A 22720-nucleotide genomic window follows, 5' to 3' on the forward strand; every position below is an offset into this window, starting at 1 on the left:
AAGCAGGGTCTGGAGATGTAGTCCAGCGGAGCGCTTGCCTAGGAGGCACAGGGCCCTGGGTTCGGCCCCCAATGTGTAAACAACAGCTCCCAGCCACTCTCTCACTTCGTGAACATGCTGTGGGACGTCCTTAATACAGCTGATAAGTTTCAGCCAAGGCTTTAGCAATGGGCAAGAAGGAATCTTCTGGAAAAGCCCATTGTTCCCTTGGAGAACGTGAGACAGGGTGTCTATTTGGGGCTGCTGCCTGCCTTGCAGCCCTGAAGGACTGTAGTCCTTCTTTTAGAATTTCTGCTCCAGATAGGTAGCCTCAGCCCCCTCTTCCCACACCCACGGCATGACCTGACCTTACGGCTCCTGTTTGCCCCAGTGGCTGTTCAACCTTCAGGGTGTGCTCTGGCTCTGTCCCATCTTCATGTGCAATCAGCCTTGGAAGTGGTGAGTGGGGGTGGGGATGGGATGGTGTCGGGGAAGAAGGACATCATTGCTCAGAGGGGACCAAACCCTGCCAGCCCAGGTCCTATCCAGGCTCGGAGCCCAGTAAGTCTGATGGATGAAGGTCTTGCTGTTGGTGTGTTGTAGGGACCATGGGCCTCTTGGGACTGCTTAGTGCCCTAGGTCCAATACTTTCCATATTCTAGAAGAGTATGGAACCCTTGTGAAGGGGCTGGTTCTGTCTGCTCAGCTTCCACTATTAACAGTGGTGAGATAAGACCAAAGGCTTCCTTCCCACGCCCAGAGAGCCCATCTTCAAAGATGCAGGTCTGACCAGGGTATCTGCAGGGACAGACGGGAGGGAGGGTGCTTAGACCTGGAGTGTAGGCTTCACGCCTTTTCTGGGCGGCTCCCTGAGTCACCCTGAAGTTTCTGAGCCCGAACACCAGGAGGTCAAGCCACACCTGGACACATCCTCTGCTCTTCCCAGGAGCTAGGAGGAGCACTGCTGTCTCTGTGGGTGAGTAAGGTCAGCTCTCTCCCTCGGGGCCACTACACAAGAAAAGCAACCGCTGACCACCACCCGGCGTCACGCCACACAGGAGAACCCAGGGAAACGTGTTCCACATCACCAGTGTTCGGGGAAGCGGTTTAGAGCCACAGTGAGGTGTGCCTGTTAGAACAGAAGAAATCACGAATGCTGGCGGGGGTGGGGTGGGGGGTGGGGGTGGGGAGCAAAGAGGAAGAGAAAGGAAAAGGATGCTGAGCATGCCAAAGGCCACGGAGGATGCAGACACTGGGTCTCTGGTGAAAATGATCCAGCCACTCTAGAAGCCAGCCTGTGGTAACTGAGAGAGTTAAAGAAACAACCAACCAACAACCCCGTGACTGTGTTCCTGAGTGTTTGTCCTGGAGAAGTGAAATCTTATGTCCACACAAAGACCTGTACACAGCGGCTTTTCTTTGTGCCTTTTGTAAAATTAAGATCTACTTATTTTTATTTTATATATGTGAGTGTTTTGCTTGTATTCATACATGTGTGCCTTGGAGGACAGAAGAAGTATTTGATCTCTTGGAACTAGTGTTGTGAGCTGCCATACAGGTGGTGCTGGGAATCGAACCCAGGTCTTCTAGAAAACCAGCCAGTGCTCTTCACCGCTGAGCCATCTTTTCAGGCCCTGTTTGTTTTTGAGATGGGGGTCTCATGATTCTAGGCTGTCTACAAACTCTCTTTGTAGTTGAGGATGAGCTTGCACTCCTGATCTTCCTGCTGGAATTACAGACATAATCCATCATGCTTGGTTTGTTTGGTGCTCTGAATTGAGTCCAAGGCTTCATGCATGATAGGCAAGCAATCGACTACCTGGGCTACACCCTGGCCCCAAATTTCCTTTTAATGGCCTCCAAAGGGAACTAAAGTGTTTTTTCAGCAGCGGGCTGGTTGGAGAAACTACTCAGAAGTGAAGAAGCATCATTGTTGACAAAGTTGGTGTGCTCAGGGACCACAGTGAAGAAGCCAGAGCTGGAGAGAGGGCTCAGAGCTTAAGAGCACTGGCTGCTCTTCCAGAAGATCTGGGTTCAAGTCTCAGCACACCCAGAGCAGATCACAATCTTTGGTAACTAACTCCAGTTCTGGGGGATCTGATGCCTTTTTCTGGCCTTCCAGGCACTGTGTACATGTGATACAGACATACTTGCAGGCAAAACACCCATATACATAAAAAATAAATAGAAGCCAGTTCCCAGATGTCATGTACACAAGCTTCTGTTTATATAACATCAGAATGACGAACTGATGGAGGGGGAGGGCAGAGCAGTGACTGCCAGGGACTGGGGCAGATGAACGATTTGACCACACAAGGGGAGCATTGCAAAGCCCTTTGTGGGCCAGGGGTGGTGGTGCGTGACTTTAATTCCAGCATTTGGGAGGCAGAAGTAGTGGATCTCTGTGAGGTCAAGGACAGCCTAGATTACACAGTACAATTCCAGAACAGCCCAGGCTTTACAAAAATAAAAATAAAATTAAAAAAAAATACAGAAAGACTGGAGAGATGGCTCAGTAGTTAAGAACACTTGCTGCTCTCACGGAGGACTTGGGTTTGGCTGCCAGCAGCCAGTTCACATCTCACAGCTGCTTGTAACTCCAGCTGCAAGGGAACTGTCACCGCTGGCCTCTGAGGGCACCCACATTTCTGTGCCCATACCCACACACAGGTATCGGTAGGATTAAAAATAAAATAAGTCCTTAATTTTTTTAAGAAAGAAAAGAGAAGCCCTTTGTGGTGGGGCGATGGTTCTGTATTTCAGTCATCTTCTGAACCCATGCATGTGACAAGGCATCACAGAACTATGGGAGACAGAGATGAGTGACGCCACACACAGATGGAGCTCGGGGAAGGTCTAGGGCTCAGTTTCTCGGACAAACCCCCTGGCAGTTTTCTGTGTGGTTTTCTTCTTTGTTTTTTTATTTTGTTTTGTGTTTTTGAGACAAAATCTCCTGAACTCTCTATGTAGCCCGAGCCGGTCTTGAACTTTTGACCCTCCTTGATTCTGCCTCCTACATGCTGGGATTGTGCGCTGGGATTGCCTGTGTGCAGCACCACTCCTGACTGTCTCCTGGATCTGATAATGTGCCCTGGATGTTTGTGAGACGCTCTCGACGAGGGAAGCCAGTCTGGCTGGTGGCTACTTGACATTTTTCTGCACTAATCTTACAACTTCTTGTGGGCTTGTTGTTGATTTCGAAATATGAAGTTAACCACCACAAAAACAAACTACAAAGCCAGGGTGGACTGGTGTCAGCCAACACACAGATTCATCAACAGAGAGGGAACATGGTAATGGTTCCCGTGTCTCTGTGGGCTGTAAGATGATTTAAAACAGCACACGAGGGCCTGGAGATATGGCTCAGAGGTTAAGAGCATTGGCTGCTCTTCCAGAGGTCCTGAGTTCAATTCCCAGCACCCACATGGTGGCTCACAACCATCTGTAATGAGATCTGGCGCCCTCTTCTGGCCTGCAGGCATACATGCAGACAGAACACTGTATACATAATAAATAAATAAATCTTGAAAAAAAAAAAAGAGTGTTTGCTGCTCTTTGAGGACTTGAATTTGGTTCCCAGCACTCATGTCCAACAGCTCACGACTGCCTGTAACTCACTCCAGCTCCAAGGGATCCAATACCTTCTTCTGGCCTCTTCTTCTGGCACACACACACACACACACACACACACACACACACCAGCACATGAGAAACGCCTGCCATTTCAAAACTTATTTTAATGTTTACTAGAAAAAACTTAACCCATGTGTAGGTTAAATTTGAATGAGAATATCTCCCAGGGGCTCAGGTGTTTGAATACTTAGCCCCCTGGTGGTGCTGTTTGGGTAAGCTTAGAAGGTGTGGCTTTGCTGGAGGAAGTGTGTCACTGGGGGCAGGCTTTGAGGTTTCAAAAGAATCTGAGAATTCCTAGAACACACTTTCTGCCGAGTGGTTGCAGTTCAAGATGTGAGGTCTCAGTTTGCTAATCCAGCTGTCGTGCCTGCCTGTGGCTATGCTTCCCTGCCAGGTGGTGATGAACTCTAATTGCTCTGGAATCACAAGCCCAAATAAACCTTTCCTTTTATAAGCTGCCTTGGTCATGGTGTCTAATCACAGCAACAGTAAAGCAACTAATAGACCATGATTTTACATGGCTAGGTGAGGCTAAAGTGAGTATTTAATTTAGAGGTGTAGAGAGATGGCTCAGCTTATAAAGTTGTTTGCTGCCAAGTCTGACGACCAGAGTTCAATTCCTAGAAGGAAGGAAGACACACACACACACACACACACACACACACACACACACAGTGGAAGAGAATCAGCTCCAGAAATTTATCCTCTGACCTTCACCTATGCCTCCCCTGATTAATAAATAAATGTCAAGAATGCACTATACTAATATGCTAGGTAAAGAAGTGGGGCGTGAATGTGACAGAAACGGAATGGTGCTCAAATGGCAGTCCCGGAATAGGCAATCGGATGGAGGGTACACTCACTGTCAGACATGTGTGGACATTCTAAAACTAGCCACCGCCAGCCTGCCCCGCAGGTGTGTGCAGTGCCCACAGAGGCCAGAAGAGGTTGTTGGATCCCCCAGAGCTGGAGTTAGACGCGGTTGGTTGTGAGCCACTCAAAATGGGTGCTAAGGACTGATTTTTGGTCCTCTATGAGAGCGGCGAGTGCTTTTAACTGCTGAGCCACTCCTCCAGCCTGTAAGGGACATTCCAAATGAGGACAGGCTGTGCTTATAAGAGAGCTTAAATAGACTGGTGGCCACAAATCATCTATTTGGAATAAAATTAAGTGAAAACTTTTTCTCACACCAAAAATATCAAGTTTCAAGTAAATCGCAGAGCAAGTGATCTATTATAAAATGGTGAATTAAAAATCGTAAAAAAGGCCGGGCGGTGGTGGCGCACGCCTTTAATCCCAGCACTCGGAAGCAGAGGCAGGAGGATCTCTGTGAGTTCGAGGCCAGCCTGGTCTCCAAAGTGAGTTCTAGGAAAGGCGCAAAGCTACACAGAGAAACCTTGTCTCGAAAAACCAAAAAAAAAAAAAATTAATATGGTAAAGACATTACAAAAATATGGTATGATACTTCCTTTTTCTTTCAGATTTATTTCATTTTATTTCTATGTGTATAAGTGTTTGGCTACATATAGATCTGTGTACCATGTGTGGACCTGGTGACCTAGGATCACAGAAGAAGGCATTAGATCTTCTGGAACCTGAGTTATAGAGAGTTGTGAGCTGCCATGTGGGTGCTGGGAATTGAACTCAGGTTTCTGTTCTTACCTGCTGGGCTGTCTGTCTCTCCATCTCCAGGACACTTTCCTGTGACCTCGCTTGTTAGGAGCTTGCCTTGTTTTCAACACAGGATGTCTTAGCCCTGGCTGTCTTGGAACTCACTCTATAGACCAGGCTGTTCTCAAACTCACAGAGACCCGCCTGCCAGGGTCTAAAGGCATGCGACACCATGCCCCATTCTATTAGGAGCTTTCTAAGCAGACAGAACACAGGAGACCGGAAGAAACACAAAGGATGTGTCTGACTCCATTAAAGTGGAAAGCTTGTCTGAGCAAAACACCAAAGACCAAAACATACAATAAACACTTGGGTGGAAATACTGTTGAGCAAAAATAGCTCCGTGGGCAAGAGGATTGCTGCACGAGCATGGGGACCTGAGTTCGAATTCCAAGCACCGATCTCGGCAGGAGTGGGGGCCTAGACAGGCTGGTCCCTGGAGCTCACTGGCCAGCCAGCTAAATAAATTGATGAGTTCCAGGTTTAAAACAAGGTGAAGTGGCTGGAGAGAAGGCTTACCAGTTAAGAGCACTTCCCGCTCTTTCAGAGGACCCAGCTTTGGTCCCAGCACCCACATGGTGGCTCACAACCATGTGTAACGTCAAGTTCTAGGGGATCCAAAGTCCTCTCAGGCTTCTGTGAGTTCTCTACCTGTGTGGTGCATGTATATGTATGCAGGTAAATATTCACACAAAACCAAAGATAAATAATAACAACACATGGAGAACGATTGTGGAAGATACCTCATGTTGACTTCTGGTCTCTACCTATGCATGTATGATACCCCCATACCCACACATACACAAACTAAAACCTCAAAACATAGGCTTGTATGGCAGTGCACACCTTTATCTCAGCACTCAAAAGGCAGAGGCAGGTGGATCTCTATGAGTTCCAGGCAAGCGTGAGCTACACAGTGAGACCCAGTCTCAAACAAACAATAGCAATAAAAAATTCTTTTTCAAAGCATCCTTAATGTTACTCACAGGGAGATGACTGAACACACTGTGACCCATACTATAAAACATCTGGTAGAAGTGAGAAAGAGGGAGGGAATGATTATGTGACCTGACACGAAGTACAAGAAAGTAACTTATAAAATAACACGTTTAGGGGTCTGAAGAGATGGCTTAGCAGTTAAGAGCACTTGCTGCTCTTGCAGAGGATGGGGTTCAGTTCCCAGCACCCACATGGCAGCTCACAACCATCTATAACTCCAGTTCCTGGGAATCCGAAGCCTCTTCTGACTTCCCCAGGTACTCCATGTATGTGGTACACATACACATATGCATGGTGCAGATGCATACGCACATGCAAAGCTGTTATACACATAAAATGAAATATTATTGAAAAGTACATTAAAAATAAATAGCACGTACAGTTTTTCCCATCTATGTAAATAAGAAAAGTCATATCTATTTAATGGATCAATAAATCTTTATAATGTGCCAAGCACTGTTCTAGGTCATAGGGACCAGCAAAGCAGACAAGGTTCTGTTTCCAGAGGTCCTGTGTGAGCAAGGGGGAGAAGTAATAAATTTAAATTAATTTTAATTCAATAAAAAAATAAATTTTAAACAAACAACAAGGTAACAGTGGGAGCAGAGAAGATAATAAACAGACCTGGAAGTTACAAACCCAATCTCCAGGCCAAAAGGGGCCCCTCTGGCCCCTCTCCCACGGGACCCTGACAGTGGCCCTCCCTTGCTTCACTTCCTACCTCGCCCCAGGAAGGCCCTTTTCTGCAAGAAGCTGCTTGTGTGTGGCTTTGTTGTTATTCATTTTCATTTTGTTTTTATGAGACAAGGTCATGCTCTGCAGCCCAGACTGGCCTTGAACTCAGCAATCTTCCTGCTTCAGCCTCTGGAGTGCTGGGTTTACAGGCCCATACCACCATGCCTAGCTTTAATGTGTTGACTTCTAACTGAGACAAGACTCTTCCTACCTTGATCCAGAAATAGAATGTTGCCACTAATAAAAATTCCTTGTGGAAAATTCACTCTCGTGTTTACTGTGGAAATTTAAATAGTTAAGGAAAAGTCTTTCGAAAAGAGGCAGCCGGGTGGTGGTGATGGCGGCAGCGGAGGCGCACACCTTTGATCCCTGCACTGGGGAGACAGAGAGGTGGATCTCAGAGTTCGAGACCAGCCTGGTCTACAGAGTGAGTGCCAGGACAGCCAGGGCTACACAGAGAAACCCTGTCTCGGGGGAAAAAGAGGCAAAATTTAACATGTTGGAGACCCCTGCCCATCCAATTTTATTGCAGTCTAGCTGGCCATCAACAGATGAATGGACAGAGAAAATGTAGTGGATATCCACAATGGAGTTTTGTGCAGCCTGAAATAAGAATCAACTTATGAAATTTGCACGAAAATGGATGCAAACAGAAATCATTGTATTAAGTGAAATGAGCCAAATTCAGAATACAAATGCTATGTTTTCCTCATCTCTACATATATATTATGTAGATATATGAAAGCATGTATGTACATAGAAGTGTATACAGGATTAAAAGTAGAAGCACGGCTTGGGGAACAGAGGGGAATAATTGAAGGGAGAGACATGGAAAGGAGGGAGAAATTGGTCAAAGTCCATGATACACGTGTATGAAAATGTCTTTTGTGTATACATATGTGTGGGTATTCAAGTGTGTGATGGCCAGAGGTCCATGTCTGGTATCTTCTGCTATTATTTCCACCTTAGTTTTTCAGATAGAATCTCACAATGAACCTAGAGCTCATGGATTGGTTAGACTGTTGGCAGACTCCAAGAATCCTCTTGTCTCCACTTCCTGGCATGGGGATCGCAGCCCCCCTTCGCCCCCACCATGGGTGCTTTACTGAGAATCATCTCCCCAGCCTCAAGAAAAATGGCACTGTGCACCCATCACCATGTACAGTGTGACTATGACAACAAAAATCATCCAACCAGAGCTGGGTGTGGTGGCACACTTGAGGGGCAGACTCAGGAAGACCTCTGTGAATTTGAGGCCAGCCTGGTCTACACAACGAATTCCAGGACAGCCAAGGCTATACATAGAGAGACCCTGTGTGAAACAAATAAATAAATGTATGTTTTGTATTTACGAAGTTACACACACACACACACACACACACACACACACACACACACACACACCCCAAAAACAGAAAAAGGAGATGATGCCTACACAGCCACACAGCAAAATCTATTCTGAATCCAGACTCACTAAAGTGGTGTGACTCCAAGGAGACCCTCGAAGCAGATCCATATGCCCTCAGGGATCCTGAATATTCTACAAAGATGGCATTTCAAATTAGCTGGAGGAAAGACAGGACTGTTAAAGACATGGGCCTTGGACAGTTAGCTCATTGTTTGGAATAAGGCGATCCATCTGTCATTGTATACAGTACCAAATTAACACTTAAATATGAAAAACGCAGCTTCAAAAATCAAGGAAAAACACAAAAAGCACTCAGAGGAAAGCAATGACCAATAGAGTTCTCCTGAGCAAGTGCTTCTGCAGGGAGTGAGAGAGTTAAACACAGACCCAGAGAAGAGTCTCGGAGTCAGAACACACCCAGCCACTCAAGGCCAGGGCCAAAGCTGGCCAGTACGGTGGAAAACTGAACAAATTATCCAGAGAAGAAACACAAGTGGTTAATTAAAATAAAAAGTGTCGTGTGGAGAGATGGCTCAGTGGTTAAGCACTGGCTGCTCTTTCAGAGGACAGGGGTTTCATTCCCAGCACTGCATGGCAGCTCACAGCTGTCCCAGACTCTGGTTCCAGGTTATCTGGCACCCTCTTCTGACCTCCATGGATGCTGCACACACATGTGGTGCACAGACATACATGCAGGCAAAACACTCATATACATAAAGTAAAAATAAACAAATCTTTAAAAATAAAGTAAAACGAGAAAGTGCTCAGGCTCACAGTTAAGTCACAGAAGGGACCAGGGGAGCAGCTTGAGGGTCCTTGGGATTTTTGAAACATTGTATTTCTCAGACGAGGAAAACTGCTGGCCAGAGTCAGAGTAATTAGGTTCTCTGAATCTCCTAATAGAAACACAAACGGATACAACGTGAAAAGTACTGGGGGGTGGGGGGTGGACTGCAGCCCCATTCACAATAGCTAAGATACAGGATCTGCCGAGGTGTCCGTCAACAGATGAACAGATAAATAGAACATGGTAACACAATGGAGTTTTATTCAGCCATGAAGAAGAATTAAATTGGGGCTGGTGAGAGCTGGGTGGGTCAAGGCATTTGCCACTGGGCCTGGTGACCTGGTTTCCGTCTCCCGGATCCACACAGTGGAAGGAGAGAGCCGACTCACAGAAAGTTGTCCTTTGACCACCACACAAGCACTGCGGCTTGCCACACACGCACACAGAGACTTATAAAAAATGGAGTCTCTTTATTAAAGAAGTATGCTTAAAATTAAAGAAGTCATTTGCTGGGAAATAGATGCAGCTGGAGTGTATTGTAGTTAACTGAAGTTAAGCGAAATAAGGCGGAATCAGAAAGACAAAAAATACTTGTTCTCTCACACTTTGGGGTCCTAGAATCCTTCAGACACACTGGAAATCATATATGTATGTACACACACACACACACACACACACACACACAACATGAAAGCAGAAGAGAGCTCTTCCAGCGTCTTTGGCACACGTGGTGCCGCCTCTGTGGCTCCGCGGCCTCCCACCCTCAGAAGCCGACCTGTGGCAAATGTGGCTATCCTGCCAAGTGCAGGAGAAAGTATAACCAGAGTGCCAAGGCTAAGAGACGAAACACTTCAGGACTGGGCGGATGAGGCATCTAAAAGTTGTCTATGGAAGATTCAGACATGGATTCCGTGAAGGGACATCATCTAAACCCCAGAGGGCAGCTGTGGCAGCATCCAGTTCATCTTGAGGATTTCAGTCAGTCATAAAAGAAATGTTCTGGTTTTAAAAATGAAAAAATAAAGGCAGAAGAGAGAAGCAAGAGGAAATAGGATGGCAGGGGAGGAGGAGAAGGAACTGAGGGTGTACTGGAGAGCTGTTGTCTGTGTGAAACCAGTAACATAAAATCAGTACACCCAGTAAACAAGCAAACAGCAGTAAATACGAGGCCTTCCCAGAACCTTGAAGAGCTTCCGTCCTAAAGAAATGTGGAATTTGATGAAGTCAAATCCACTGTGATGTAGTTTTATTAAAAAACAAAACAAACAAAAAAATGCCAAAAGCTTGATAATAGGAGAATGGTTAATGAAACTAGTGATTTTTGGCTACTCTGGAGCTATTGGTAAGAGTGAGGAATGTCTTCACCTACTAACCTGGATGGACATTCACCAGATACTGTCAACTGCAACAGCAAGTCTGTGTGAAGTTGTGTATATATGTATGTGTGTGTGTATGTGTGTATGTATGTATGTATGTATGTATGTGTATGTATGTATGTATGTGTATGTATGCATCTATGTGTATGTGTGTATGTATGTATGTGTGTGTGTGTGTATTTATTTATATATTTGCAGAGTAAACTCCTGTGTGTTCCTATGTACCCACACAGTAGCAAGTCTGGCCTGCAAACCCCCACCCCACCCCCCACCCCGCCTTCTGTTCCCTCTAGGAACTAGAAGTTGATCAGAGAAGGAAAATTTCTCCCACCATCCTTTGTATAATTTTTTTGAAGTATTTAGTTTGCTTTGAAGGCAAAATAACTTTCCCCCAGTACTAAGGCTGGCGCCAAGCGCCTGGAGCAAAGGAACAGGCGCTCTCCCAACCATCCTCCCGCCATCCTCCCGACCTATCAGAGGACTCCTCCGGAAGATGGGTGTTTGTGAATATTCAAGGACTCAAGCAAATGCAGATCAATGTTTAGTTAGGGATTTCTTAAACAATGCAGTTTAACAACTATTAACATAGCATTTGCATGCCATTGAGTGTTGCTGGTGAGGGAAAACGCCGCCCGGAGGGTGTGCGTGGACAAGTGTGCCCAGCACCCTTTGCTTTTCCTCCTTCTCTCCCTCGCTCCCTCCCTCCCTCCCTTCCCTTCCCTTCCTTCTTCTCTCCCTCCTTCTCTCTCTCCCTTCCTCCCTCCCTCCCTCCCTCCCTCCCTCCCTCCCTTCAGTATGGAAAGCTTCGCACAGTTGTGTGTCATCCTCGTACTGGGGCCGTGCTAACCTTCTCTGTGTCCTTCCAGCTTCAGTATGTGTGCTGCTGAAGCGACACCAGCACCGTTTTCTATAAGTGACTTCAGTGTCTGCATGGGGTTGTGTGGGATGGATCCACCCCTCCACAAATTCGGGATTCCCACATTCTGATTCCCTCCCTCCCTCCCTCCCTTCTCCATTTCTAATCAGGAACTAAAATCTAGAATCCCCAGAGGAGACAGCCATTAGATGTGATGACAGTTTCAATTTCGAGTTGCAAACAAAATAAATCTCAGAACGATTTAAAAAAAGAAAAAGACCGGAGGGATGTCTGCAACACAAGCCACAAAGAGGGTTTGTCTCCTCCTCGGTGTATAAATAGCCCTCTCAGGGCTGGAGAGCATCAGCCATCGGCAGCAATTCTAATCTAGCCGAGGCCCCGGTGCCACAACCAGCATCCACATGTGGCTCACAAGCATCCGTTGGCACACACAAAGCACACATACATACAAGCAGGCAAAACACTCATACGCACAAGATAAGTAAATTTTAAATTTTTAAAAAGAGCCCTTTCAAACGAGGTAACAGAAGCCAATTCAACAGAGAAGTAATTAAGTGCACAGCCGAGAAAACTAAAATGCAGAATAAATACTAACAGGTTTAGCCTGACTAGCAGTTGGAAACTGTGAGGATTTGGTTTCGTTTTTTCACTTGAAAAGATTTTACTCCAAAAGCATGACTCTTTGGGAAGGAAGCAGTGAGATGATACATGCATTTTTGCTTGCTGGGCATGTGAGCTTGCACTTTTTTGTTTGTTTTGTTTTGTTTTGTTTTTTCGAGACAGGGTTTCTCTGTGTAGCTTTGCACCTTTCCTGGAACTCACTCTGTAGACCAGGGACCAGGCTGGCCTCGAACTCACAGAGATCCACCTGCCTCTGCCTCCCAAGTGCTGGGATTAGAGGCGTGCGCCACCACCGCCCGGCGAGCTTGCATGTTTTGGCATGAAATATATAGATACCTATAATGGCGTTGTATTTAAAATTTTTTTTTTTAGTTTCCCTGTGTAGCCCTGGTTATCCTGGAACTTACTCTGTAGACCAGACTGGCCTTGAACTCACAGAGATCTGGCTGCTTCTGCCTCCTGAGTGCTGGGATTAAAGGTGTGCACCCCCACCGCCTGGCATGTTTTTAAATTTTTGCTTTTAAAAATTTATCCTGTAATTGTAACCATACCATGTATATGTGAATAATTTTAATTATTGTAAATATTTTGTTATGATAAATTTCAAACATATGCACACTAAAGAGAGTAGTATAACAGGTGTTCACTGTCCCCCAGTGTTCACTATTATTATCTCAGAAATAGTTCTATTTCTTTGGTATGGCCATTCTTGGCAAAACATCACATTACTTCACCCACAAAAAGACCCCTCTAAGACACTTAACCAGAGTACCAGCACTGCAATAAAAATGAACAACGATGCCATGCCAGGCATGGTGGGGCCAGCTGCACTCCAGCACTCAGGAGGCCGAGGAAGGAGAATCAGGGCAGGTTCAGGGCCAGACACCACTTTAACACAACGCAAAACAAACTGACAACCACAAAAACCAAAGCGATGATTAGTACAATGCATGATCCCACTGTGGTTATATTTCCCATAAATGAGATTTTTTAAAAACTGCTTGTTTAATTAAGATGCAGCCTTGGGGCTGGGGAGATGGCTCGCTGGATAAGAGAGCTTGCTCTGTAAGCTCAGGGACTAAGTTTGAATCTCCAGCACCCACAAAGAAAGCCAGGCTGTGTGCCTGAAGCCCCAGCACTTGAGGGCAGAGTCGAGTGGATCTGAACTCATCAGCCAGCCAGCCTGACAGAAAAGGCAAAATGTGGAGCTTCCAGTTCAGTGAGAGACTGTCTCAAGGCAATGAGACAGTAAGAGATAGGGGACATCGTGCCTTGCCTGCTCTGACCTCTGCCTGCACTTGTATTAGGTTCTTAGGGCATGTGCACCCACATTCCCACAAATAAAACACACACACACACACACACACACACACACACACACAGAGTTTGGAATTGTGAAAAAGAACCAACCTGAATACCCATCAGCAGAAAATTAGTTAAATAAATAACATGCTAGCTACACAATTGCACACTGTGTAGTTTATTCAAAAAAGGAATGAGGGCTGGAGGGATAGCTCAGCCGTTAAAGGCTAGGCTCACAACCAAAAAAGGAATGAAGGAATTCTAGATATATTTCCACACAATATTTACTAAATAAGAAAAGGAGTTTGTGAAAACATTGCCTGATTTTGCAATACATAACTCGCACACTTCTGTTTTTTGGTTACTAGGGGCATCCTTAGAGTAGATATGATCATGCAGGGAAACAAGGAAGCTTCTCTCTGTATATATATGGCAAGGCAAACCAGCTGGATGGACTACATGATTGAAAAGACATCTTACACCAAAGAAAACAAAGGCCATCATAAAATTGAAAAGCAAGCTATAAACTAGAACAATCACAATAATATTGCAAGTATTCGGGTGACTATAATACAGAATCTCCATGGACTAATAAGGAAAGGAGTATTTGAAAATATGGTCAGAAGGAAGAGTCAGCAATTGTCAGCAGAGGAGATGCTCCTGGGCTCACGGGTGTGGGAAGACACCCAGCTTCACTAACAAAGAAATGAAGTTAAATGCCAGCTACTCCAGTCACCTGACAGTGTCTAAATGATCCACAATGTTTAGGGATGAGGCAAAGGGAGGAGTGTGAATTACTAGACCTCTTTTGCAGAATAATTTGACAATATCTATCAATATGTAAGCAGGCCAGGTGTGATGGCTCTCATATACAACGAGGAAGTGGAGATAAAGATTCCAGAGTTCAAGATCAAGTTCGGCTACATAGTAAGTTCTAGGCCAGCCTGGCTACATGTACACAATGTCTCAAAAACCAAAACTAGGGGCCAGCCAGATGGCTTAGCTGGTCAAAGTGCTATACTGCCAAGCTTAAGGACCTGAGTTCCATCCCCTGGTAGAGAGAGCTGACTCCTATAAGTGGTTCTCCAACCTCCAAATACTCACACTCATACATACATACAATAAATAAATATGTTTAAAAAAAACTAAACAAGAGGCTGGAGAGATGGCTTAACAGTTACTAGTGAGTACTACTCTCTTACAGAAAGAGCACATGCTCTTGCAAAGGACCAGAGCATGACCCAGTTCACAACTGTCTGTAGCTCCCAGTCCAGGGGAATCCAACAACCTCTTTTGGCCTCATGTATACACAACACACACACACACACACACACACACACACACACACACACTTAAGAATAAAACTATAAAATATTTAACGACAGCCAGGCGGTGGTGGTGCATGCCTTTAATCCCAGCACACAGGAAGTAGAGCCAGGCAGATCTCTGTGAGCTCGAGGCCAACCTGGTCTACAGAGCGAGATCCAGGACAGGCACCAAAACTACACAGAGAAACCCTGTCTTGAAAAGCCCTCCCTCCCCCAAAAAAAAGAAAAGAAAAAAATATTTAACAACAACAAACCAACCCTAAATCAATCAACCAACCGACCAAACAAACAAAATAGATCTAGAGAAGGGGATAGGAGAACAGTTCAAAGGTAGGGAGGGGGCTTGCCCAGCACCTGAGGTGCAGAGGGGGTTTGGAAAGAGTAACTGTCCAGCATTCTTGGTAGCAAGAGAGTAACTGTCCAGCATTCTTGGTAGCAAAATAAATTGCCACCACCAAAGGCAATTAAACAAAGACATCCTTTGACCCAGTAATCCACTTTGAGGAACTCCCTCACAGATATACCCAGCAAATGAAAATAACCAACCAACCAACATACAAACAAAAAACCTCAAGTTTATTAACTGCAGCATGTATGGAATAGCAACAGAAAACAGTCCAGTGTCCACCAGCTATTCGACAAAGATCCGTACAGAGAAACCCCATATATTTGTTAAATACAAGCAAGGACTCTTAGTGTCTAAAATTCAGTGGGAGGAAAATAAATACGTAGCTGTACAGATGTGCAAAAACATTAGACGACCTAAACAAAAATGGCTACCTTCCGGCCACTTGAGGGCTGAGCCAGGGGGCACTGCTAAGAAGTGTGTGTGTGTGTGTGGGGGGTGCCTTAGACTTTAAAAAGGGGAAGGGAAGATTTGGGGCTGCTGAGAAGGCTCAGCAGGTCCTAGGCAGAGATCTGGGGAGAGACAGCCTAGTTCCTTCCCCAGGACCCAGATGGTAGGCAAGAACCAACTCCTGCAAATTGTCCTCTGACCTCTATACATGAGTGAACACATACACATCAAAAAAAAAAAAAATTGAAAGGGGGTATTTATGAAGGAAATTTTTGATGAATTCTCTACTTGACAATTAAGTGAAATGTCTTTAAAATTGTGTAAGCCTTTCAAATCAGCAGTTTTGCTGCTAGGAATTTATTTCACTGAAACATTAAAAAAAATCTGCACAAAGCCTGGGGGCCTGGGAGTTCATTTCACTGTATTTATAATAAATTAGACCAAGGGCAAGTCCTTCCTGGTCTACACAATTAGCTGACTGCACCGTCAAAAGACACGGGACTGGTGGATCTGCACTTTAAGATTTTTTAAAGGTGAATTTCAAAATAGCACAGGGAAATAGCCTGGAAGGGGACAAGGGGACACCGCAAGCTGCTTCTGGCAGCCTTTGCTGCCTTTGGTTCTGTTTCCTGTGAAGCTTGTATTCTGGAATTAAAGCTCTCCATGGGCTAGTCGATGATGTTGAATGTGGCTGGCCTAAGCTGGACCTTGAGAGTGTGGGATCCTCCCTGCAAGTCCGGGAAGGCGCCGTGCAAACGTCAGTGTTAGTGAGGTCAAACCAATGCAGATTTATCTAGTGGTTTAAGCTGGTTCATTGTTAGAATTTTTGTTGTTGTTGTTTTGGTTTGTTTTCGTTTTTTGTTTTTTTACTTTTGGTTTTTGATAGACTCCGAGGCTGACCTTGACCTGAGGCAATCTTCCTGTCTCTGCCTTCTGGAGTGTGCAGGCATTACCAGCTCTTGGCCACCACTCTGGACAACCAATTTAGGCTAGTTTTGCTGGTGGAAACTTACCAGCGCATCCACTGCGGCCCTGCACTTCCTATGACCTTGCAAGAGACTCCCCCATGCCTTTCCAGCCCTATGATCAGAACACACACACACACACACACACACACACACACACACACACACGCCCACGTGCGCAACAAAAGAAATTAAGGTTGTTTGGTCTTAAGTTTTTAGCGATTCCCAAAGTTGGGGATTTGAAAAGGTCCTGGCGACCTCGACCTCGTACTTTAATGGTTACATTGTACACTCCTTCTGTCCACCGCCAAAATAGGAATTTCCGAATGTCGGTTGTGGGAGTGGTCACTAGTCGCTTCACGCCTAGGAAAGAGGTAATAGTGACAATGGTCTTCTTTCATTTATTTGGCAAACATTCGAGTGCCTACTGTTTGCTGAGAAAGAAAAAATGGAGTGGGCTTGGCAGACCCTCCCAGGGGCCCCGAGGGACTGGAGAATCCAGCTCCCTGCTCTGCAGACACCCCCCCCCCCTTTCCGCCATTGCGCGATCTAGGAGCCCAGTGCTGGGTCCTAGAGTCTCCGCAGCAAATCTCCAGATTGAGGCATCCCCGGCTTCAATCATTCAGGTACACAGGAGTGCTCATTGGTTGGTGTCTGTGGACTAAGTCAAGAAGAAAGAAGGTCTCCGCTCTGAGAGCAAACGGTTAGAGAGGGCACCGCCTCTGCAGGCAGACACCAGGCTTCAGGTCACAACAACGAAGCCTGGATTTCATTGCACCCACCCTTGGCCTTCCAGGCCAGCTCCCCGCCTGTCGCTGCCCATTCTCTGCAGTTGTCTAGGCCTCTGGAAAACCCAGGCGACTGCAGGTGGTGGAAAAGTCCTAACCGCCCTTCAGCCCTTCTGCACAAGCTCCTGGGCTACCCTGGGTCTCCGGGGGAGGGCGCGCTGCTCTCCATGCCTTTCCTAAGATCAGCTCCACCTGCGGTGCAGAATAGGGGCTTACACAGCCTCCGGATCCCCGGAGAACCAGGCCAATTTCTCTCATATTAAACAAACAAGAAAGAGAAGGCAAAAAACGAAAATGAGAACAAAAACAAAGACAAAAATCCTCATAGGCTCCCCCTGTCGCCCCCGATTAAAATGGAATGGAAAGAAACAGGAGGCAGAGGCAGTAGAGCAATGGCATCGAGGCCTGCCTGATACACAGATGCCATTTCTAACGGATGGTGCTGGAACCCTGAAGGTGCGTTTGGAGCGGAGACCGCCTTGCGACACGCAAGGAAGTCACATCTCGATTTTCCGATTTTCCCCAGCCCCAGCGATCCACACCCCCAGCTCCAGCTTTCCAAAGATTTGTCCTCAGCGCCCCCTCACTGGGTCCTGTAGATGTGGAAACCCACCGTGACTATGCAGGGGAAGAAAGCTCGAGAGAATAGAGCCATGTAAATGGTCCCCATAGTTCTCTGAAAATGAGGTTGGTCGGAAGAGCGCAAGAAGGCCTCGTTCTGCTGTCGGCTTCGGTTTCCTGTGGGGTGGGAGGGTGAGTAATACATAGAAGGGAAAATACAGAACCCAATGACCTCCGCACAGACCAGCGGTGAGAATGCGGTTCTTCTGCTGACAACAGACGAAGCGACGGAAAAAATACAGAACGAAACAACCACTGGAAAATAATTTAAAGTACTCTCCGCAAACACTAAAATTAAAAAAAAAATTAAATTCCAAAAGTTCCGAAAGTTCGGTTTTCTGAACGAGTCCTCTAGAGCTCTCAACATCTGCTTCGGGCATGTGTTGGGCCAGGTTTCCGAACAGGTATCCACAGACTGAGATATGGAGATCCCTGCCCCCCCCCCCCCCAAAGAGGCCCAGGATTGGGGCTTTGCCCAGCTCTCCGCAGTTCAACGCGGCCCTGGCTTTGCTGCACCGCGCCTGCTCAGCAAGGCCGGGCCTGCAGCGTGGAGGTTTCCCCAGGCTCAAGGACCGGTGGAAACCCAGCCGAGCCTTCAAAGCTGGAGATTCCCTGCAACTAGTTGTTTGAAGCCACTGTGTTGGGCGGCTTTTCGGGTGCAACTGTAGGAGGCAGACCAGCCCCATGCAACCTTTGTGCTGGGTGCCAGATCGAGCTCAAGTCGTTTCAAACCATTTCAAGGCAAAGACCCAGTGTTCTCAGGGGGGCCTCCAACCACCGGGTGCGTCGGTCCAGCTTCCTCTCCAGGGCGTTTTAGCCGGGAAGATGACTGGTGCATCACTCCTCCGAAGGATTTGCCATGTTCAGAAACGGTTCTTGGAAAGGCTGGGGTGCAGACGATGAGTCTTGGCTAGTGTTTGGAGACCTGCCGAGGAGGCAGCAGGCTCCGAGGGAGCACCTCGGACAGAGCAGATTATTGGTGCCTCCTGGCATTGACCATGGATCTATGGAGCATTCTCAGATCTATCAAGACCAGTTAGATTCTCATCTGGATTGATACGGAAACCACCACTGGTCTGAGCCAAAGGTGGCAGCAGGCTTGGACTACCAATTGCAGGGATCTGTGAATTAGGCTGTCTCTCTTCTGCCTGTCCCAATCCTCCACTGAAAGAGTCAGCACACGGTTGGCCAACTGCAGCGTGAGGTTAGAGCTTGGAGGCCCCACTGGTTCCGGTGGCCTCCTGCCTCCACCGGCCAGCCCCTTCCAAGATAAAACAAAAGGTTCCTTCCACACTACCCCTCCTTGGCCAAGGGCCCGGTCAACGGCCTTAGAGACTGGAGTCCCGGAAGAAGCCTCACTGTGTGGAAGCCTGTGGTGTGTCCATGTGTGTCATCTTGGTGGCACAGTATTTATGCCAGCCGCTGGAGAACGCCTCCATTTTGAAGGCAGGGTGAGCAGAACAGGGGGCCCTCCAAGGCTCCCAGCTTTGTTTTCTCAGAGGAAATCTGAGACATTGGTCAAGCAGGGTTACCCAGGGGACAGAGGAGAACCCCACCGTTTGCAAGATAGTCTGATTTTCCTTTATCAGTTGTCTTTTCCTCTAAACTGCTGACTTTCCACAGCAACTCAGTCCTTGGGTCCATGGTGTGTGTGTGAGTGTGTGTGTGTGTGTGTGTGTGTGTGTGTGTGTGTGTGTGTGTGTGTATGTGTGGTGGCAGTTAACAGGGGCTTCTGACTACCAACTCACACCACCCCATCCATTAGACAGGCTTTGTAGGTCACCCCGGGCTACTCATTCCTTCCCTCACCAGTATTTATGGAGAGCCTGCAGAGCGCTCTCTGTGTGTCTGGCAGCACCCTGGATCCTTCCTGGAGGTGGGGGCAGCAAGGTCAGAGATGAGACACCAGTTCTGCTCACCTCTGGCCCCAGCTGTCCTTGGACTTTCTAAAGATCTCTCTCAAGCAATCCCACAACCAGGGAGGAAGGGTGAAAGATGTGGAGAGAATGGGGTCATTTTTTTGGAGTGCCCTAGCCTCACAGCAGCCAGGGCAGATAATCCTCATAATCTTGCACCTCTGTTTTGCTTTTTTTTTTTTTTTTTTTGAGACAGGGTTTCTCTGTGTAATTTTGGTGCCCATCCTGAATCTCGCTCTGTAGACCAGGCTGGCCTCGAACTCAAACTCAAACTCACAGAAATCCGCCTGGCTCTGCCTCCCGAGTGCTGGGTTTAAAGGCGTGCGCCACCACCGCCCAGCCTCCCTTGTACCTTTTAATGGCTTCCCTGGAAGACATGAGGGGGATATGTCTTCAGAGTACCAGAGGACAAGGGTAAAATGTGCTTAGGGCTTATGGGAGGCTGTTTATTTGGGACAATGAAGGTTTCCCTTCCTGAGTGTTGGGCTGGCTTCACTTATGGAAGCCTCCACCCTTAGCCGTGGTGGGGCTTCGAGTAATTGAGCAGTGACTGACACCAGTGACCCTGCCTAGGAGGGATTAGCAGTAAAAGACATCCTGGGCATTTCAGGCCTGTAATAACATCCTTGTCATTAAATGGGGGAGGGGCAGAGGGATTTGTGAGGGCTGCATTTGCTTTCCATTTCAGTTAGGTGGATAACTGTACTTCATATTTAATATTTCCAGTATGCTTTACAAATGTAAGAGAATTACCTGTGTGAGTACATTACAAAAGTGTATCATGAAGATGTACCGGAGCAACCCCACATATGTGTCTCTGCCTGACTTAGGTGGCTCTATCCCAGAGGAGAGAGGGTCACTTTTTACTCCCACCTCTAAGAGTCTGCACCAGAGACAATCCCACTGATGCCCATGAATGAGATTTATTTGTTCTACATAAAGGTTGGTAGAGTGGAGGCAGACCATGTTTGGGCTCAGAACTCAGTCATCTTGACAAGAGGAAAACCTACTTTTAGGTTGGTGTGATGCATAATATTGGCAAGGACTCAAGACATTACCCCAGGAGCTGGAAACATTAGACTGTCTTTATCTCTGGAAGCCTTGCAGATTTCTTAGTGAAACTCAACTGGTGGTTCACTTTTTGGACTCAGAACCCCTCAGATGACAGAATGGCATTCTAATTTAACTCCAAGTGACCAACAAGTCCTCATATCTTGGTGGTGTAACTGCCTTAATCCATGCGGGTCCTTAGAGTGGCAGTGGCCACCCAATTTTCTAGTGACCACACCTATTCCCAGGAGTATTTCTTTATGCAGGTTCCTTTCTGGATTCAAGTCAGCTTCTTATGCCTTCAGGTAGGCTGTCCCCATGCTCTGCCCTAGCTGAATCTCAGATCCCAGGGCCACTCACATTCGGGGAGGAACGGGATTTAGGGAAGTTGTACTCCACCCGCTCCAAGGCGAGAGAAACCTAGGTTCTCCTAGGCAGAGGAGAGGAAATTGGGTATGGTTGGTGGTTTCTTGAGGCCTGCAGGTTCCAGGATGGGTACATGGGATGAGTAAATTCGAGAAAGGGCAACTAGGGGAAGCCAAGTGAGCCAATCCGAAACCCCAGGATGGCGGAGGACAACAGGCCTCAGGCCCAGGACCCAGACTTTCTACCTTGGAGAGGCCCAGACCCAGGAGGCCTGGGGGCCTGGGTCTGGATGGGCGATGGCAGGAGAGTGCTGTGAAGTCGAGTTCGCCCGCAGGGACAAGCCTGGGAAACAGGGTGAAGGCGAGTGGAGCAGAGGAAGAAAGGGTCAGCCAAGCTAGGCGGAGGGGCACCCGGAGTCGGCGACCGAGCTAGTGGGAACTGGGGCAGCGGAGCCACGGCGGGCCAGCCTACCTCCTCCCACCGAGCCCTCCCTTGACCACCAACCCAAGCAAGGCCTGGTTCTGGGAAAGATGGCTGGGCTGAGGCAGGGAAGCACTCCACAGGCCTGCGGGGCCGGCCTTCTTCAGCAGCTGCCCACTGGGTCCCTCCCTATCCTGTCCCTGCGGAGCGCGCGTGACACTTTCTCCTCCCTTGCTCTGAGAACCGTTGCGCGAGGGCTCTGGCTCTCGGTGTCTTGCTTCCCCAGCTGATTCGCATCCTTACTACAGCAACGAGCCGGAATGGGCCTAGTGTGAGAGAACCAGCCCAGAAGGATGAACTGCAGGACGGAGAAACAAGGACTCCTTCCAGCCTCTGCTTTGTCCCCTGCGTTCAGCTCAGTGTCCCGCACACAATAGGCGGTCGGAATAACTGCTGGATGTTATGCCCAATGAATGAACCAGTATATTAACTGTGAGATGGACGCCGTAGAGAGGTCAGAGGCCCCAGGAAGGGTAGCATGGTGACCCAAGGAACCAGAGCCGCGGCTGTCCCCTTACCTCGTACCAGGATGCGGCGGCAGTGGTCCGTCTCACCGAGCGCCGGCTGTCCGTCGCTATCTGCTCCGCTCTCCCTGGAGCCTGCGGGGCTGGAGACCGAGGTCGCCGCAACCTCCCTTGGACTCCTGCTACCTGTGTCAGCACGCAAGTCTTCCGCTCCGTTGTGGTCGCCGTGGTGTCCGCTCCGGCCACCGCGCTTGGGGCCGCGGTCCCGCTCCGCGCCCCCATCGCCCATGCCCGCCACCACTGCTGCCTGGGTCGCAGCGTTCGCTAGCCCAAGCCCGGGGTAGCAGATCCTTCCCCACCCCTCCCCGCCCCTTCTTCCTTCTGCTCCGCCCCTTCCACAGGCCCCGCCCCCCTCGGCGATTGGACGCGAGCTAGGGTTCTGGGACTCTGGGTGGATCTCCCTGGCGCAGCGCAGCGGGAGAGTGGGGAGGGAGGGAGGAGGAGGGAGGAGGTGAAGAGGGAAAAGGGGAGGGAGAGAAGAGAAGGAGGATGGATAGG

General features: G+C 47.8%; 1 protein-coding gene and 1 non-coding gene across 2 annotated transcripts in view; both read right to left on the minus strand.

The window, feature by feature from the left end:
- Positions 1-22490, minus strand: part of Vax2 (ventral anterior homeobox 2) — a 28305-nt gene extending 5815 nt beyond the window's left edge. The window contains exon 1 of the mRNA XM_059256766.1: positions 22217-22490. Within this exon, the coding sequence (XP_059112749.1) occupies positions 22217-22451 (235 nt within the window). The 5' untranslated portion in view covers positions 22452-22490. The remainder of the gene's footprint in view (positions 1-22216) is intronic.
- LOC131907524 (U6 spliceosomal RNA) lies at positions 11378-11483 on the minus strand. The gene has a single exon (XR_009378431.1). It is a non-coding gene; the product is annotated as a U6 spliceosomal RNA (small nuclear RNA).
- Positions 22491-22720: the final 230 nt, after the last annotated feature.

This window comes from Peromyscus eremicus, chromosome 3 (genome assembly GCF_949786415.1).
Source record: "Peromyscus eremicus chromosome 3, PerEre_H2_v1, whole genome shotgun sequence".
In the NCBI taxonomy this organism is placed as follows: Eukaryota; Metazoa; Chordata; class Mammalia; order Rodentia; family Cricetidae; genus Peromyscus; species Peromyscus eremicus.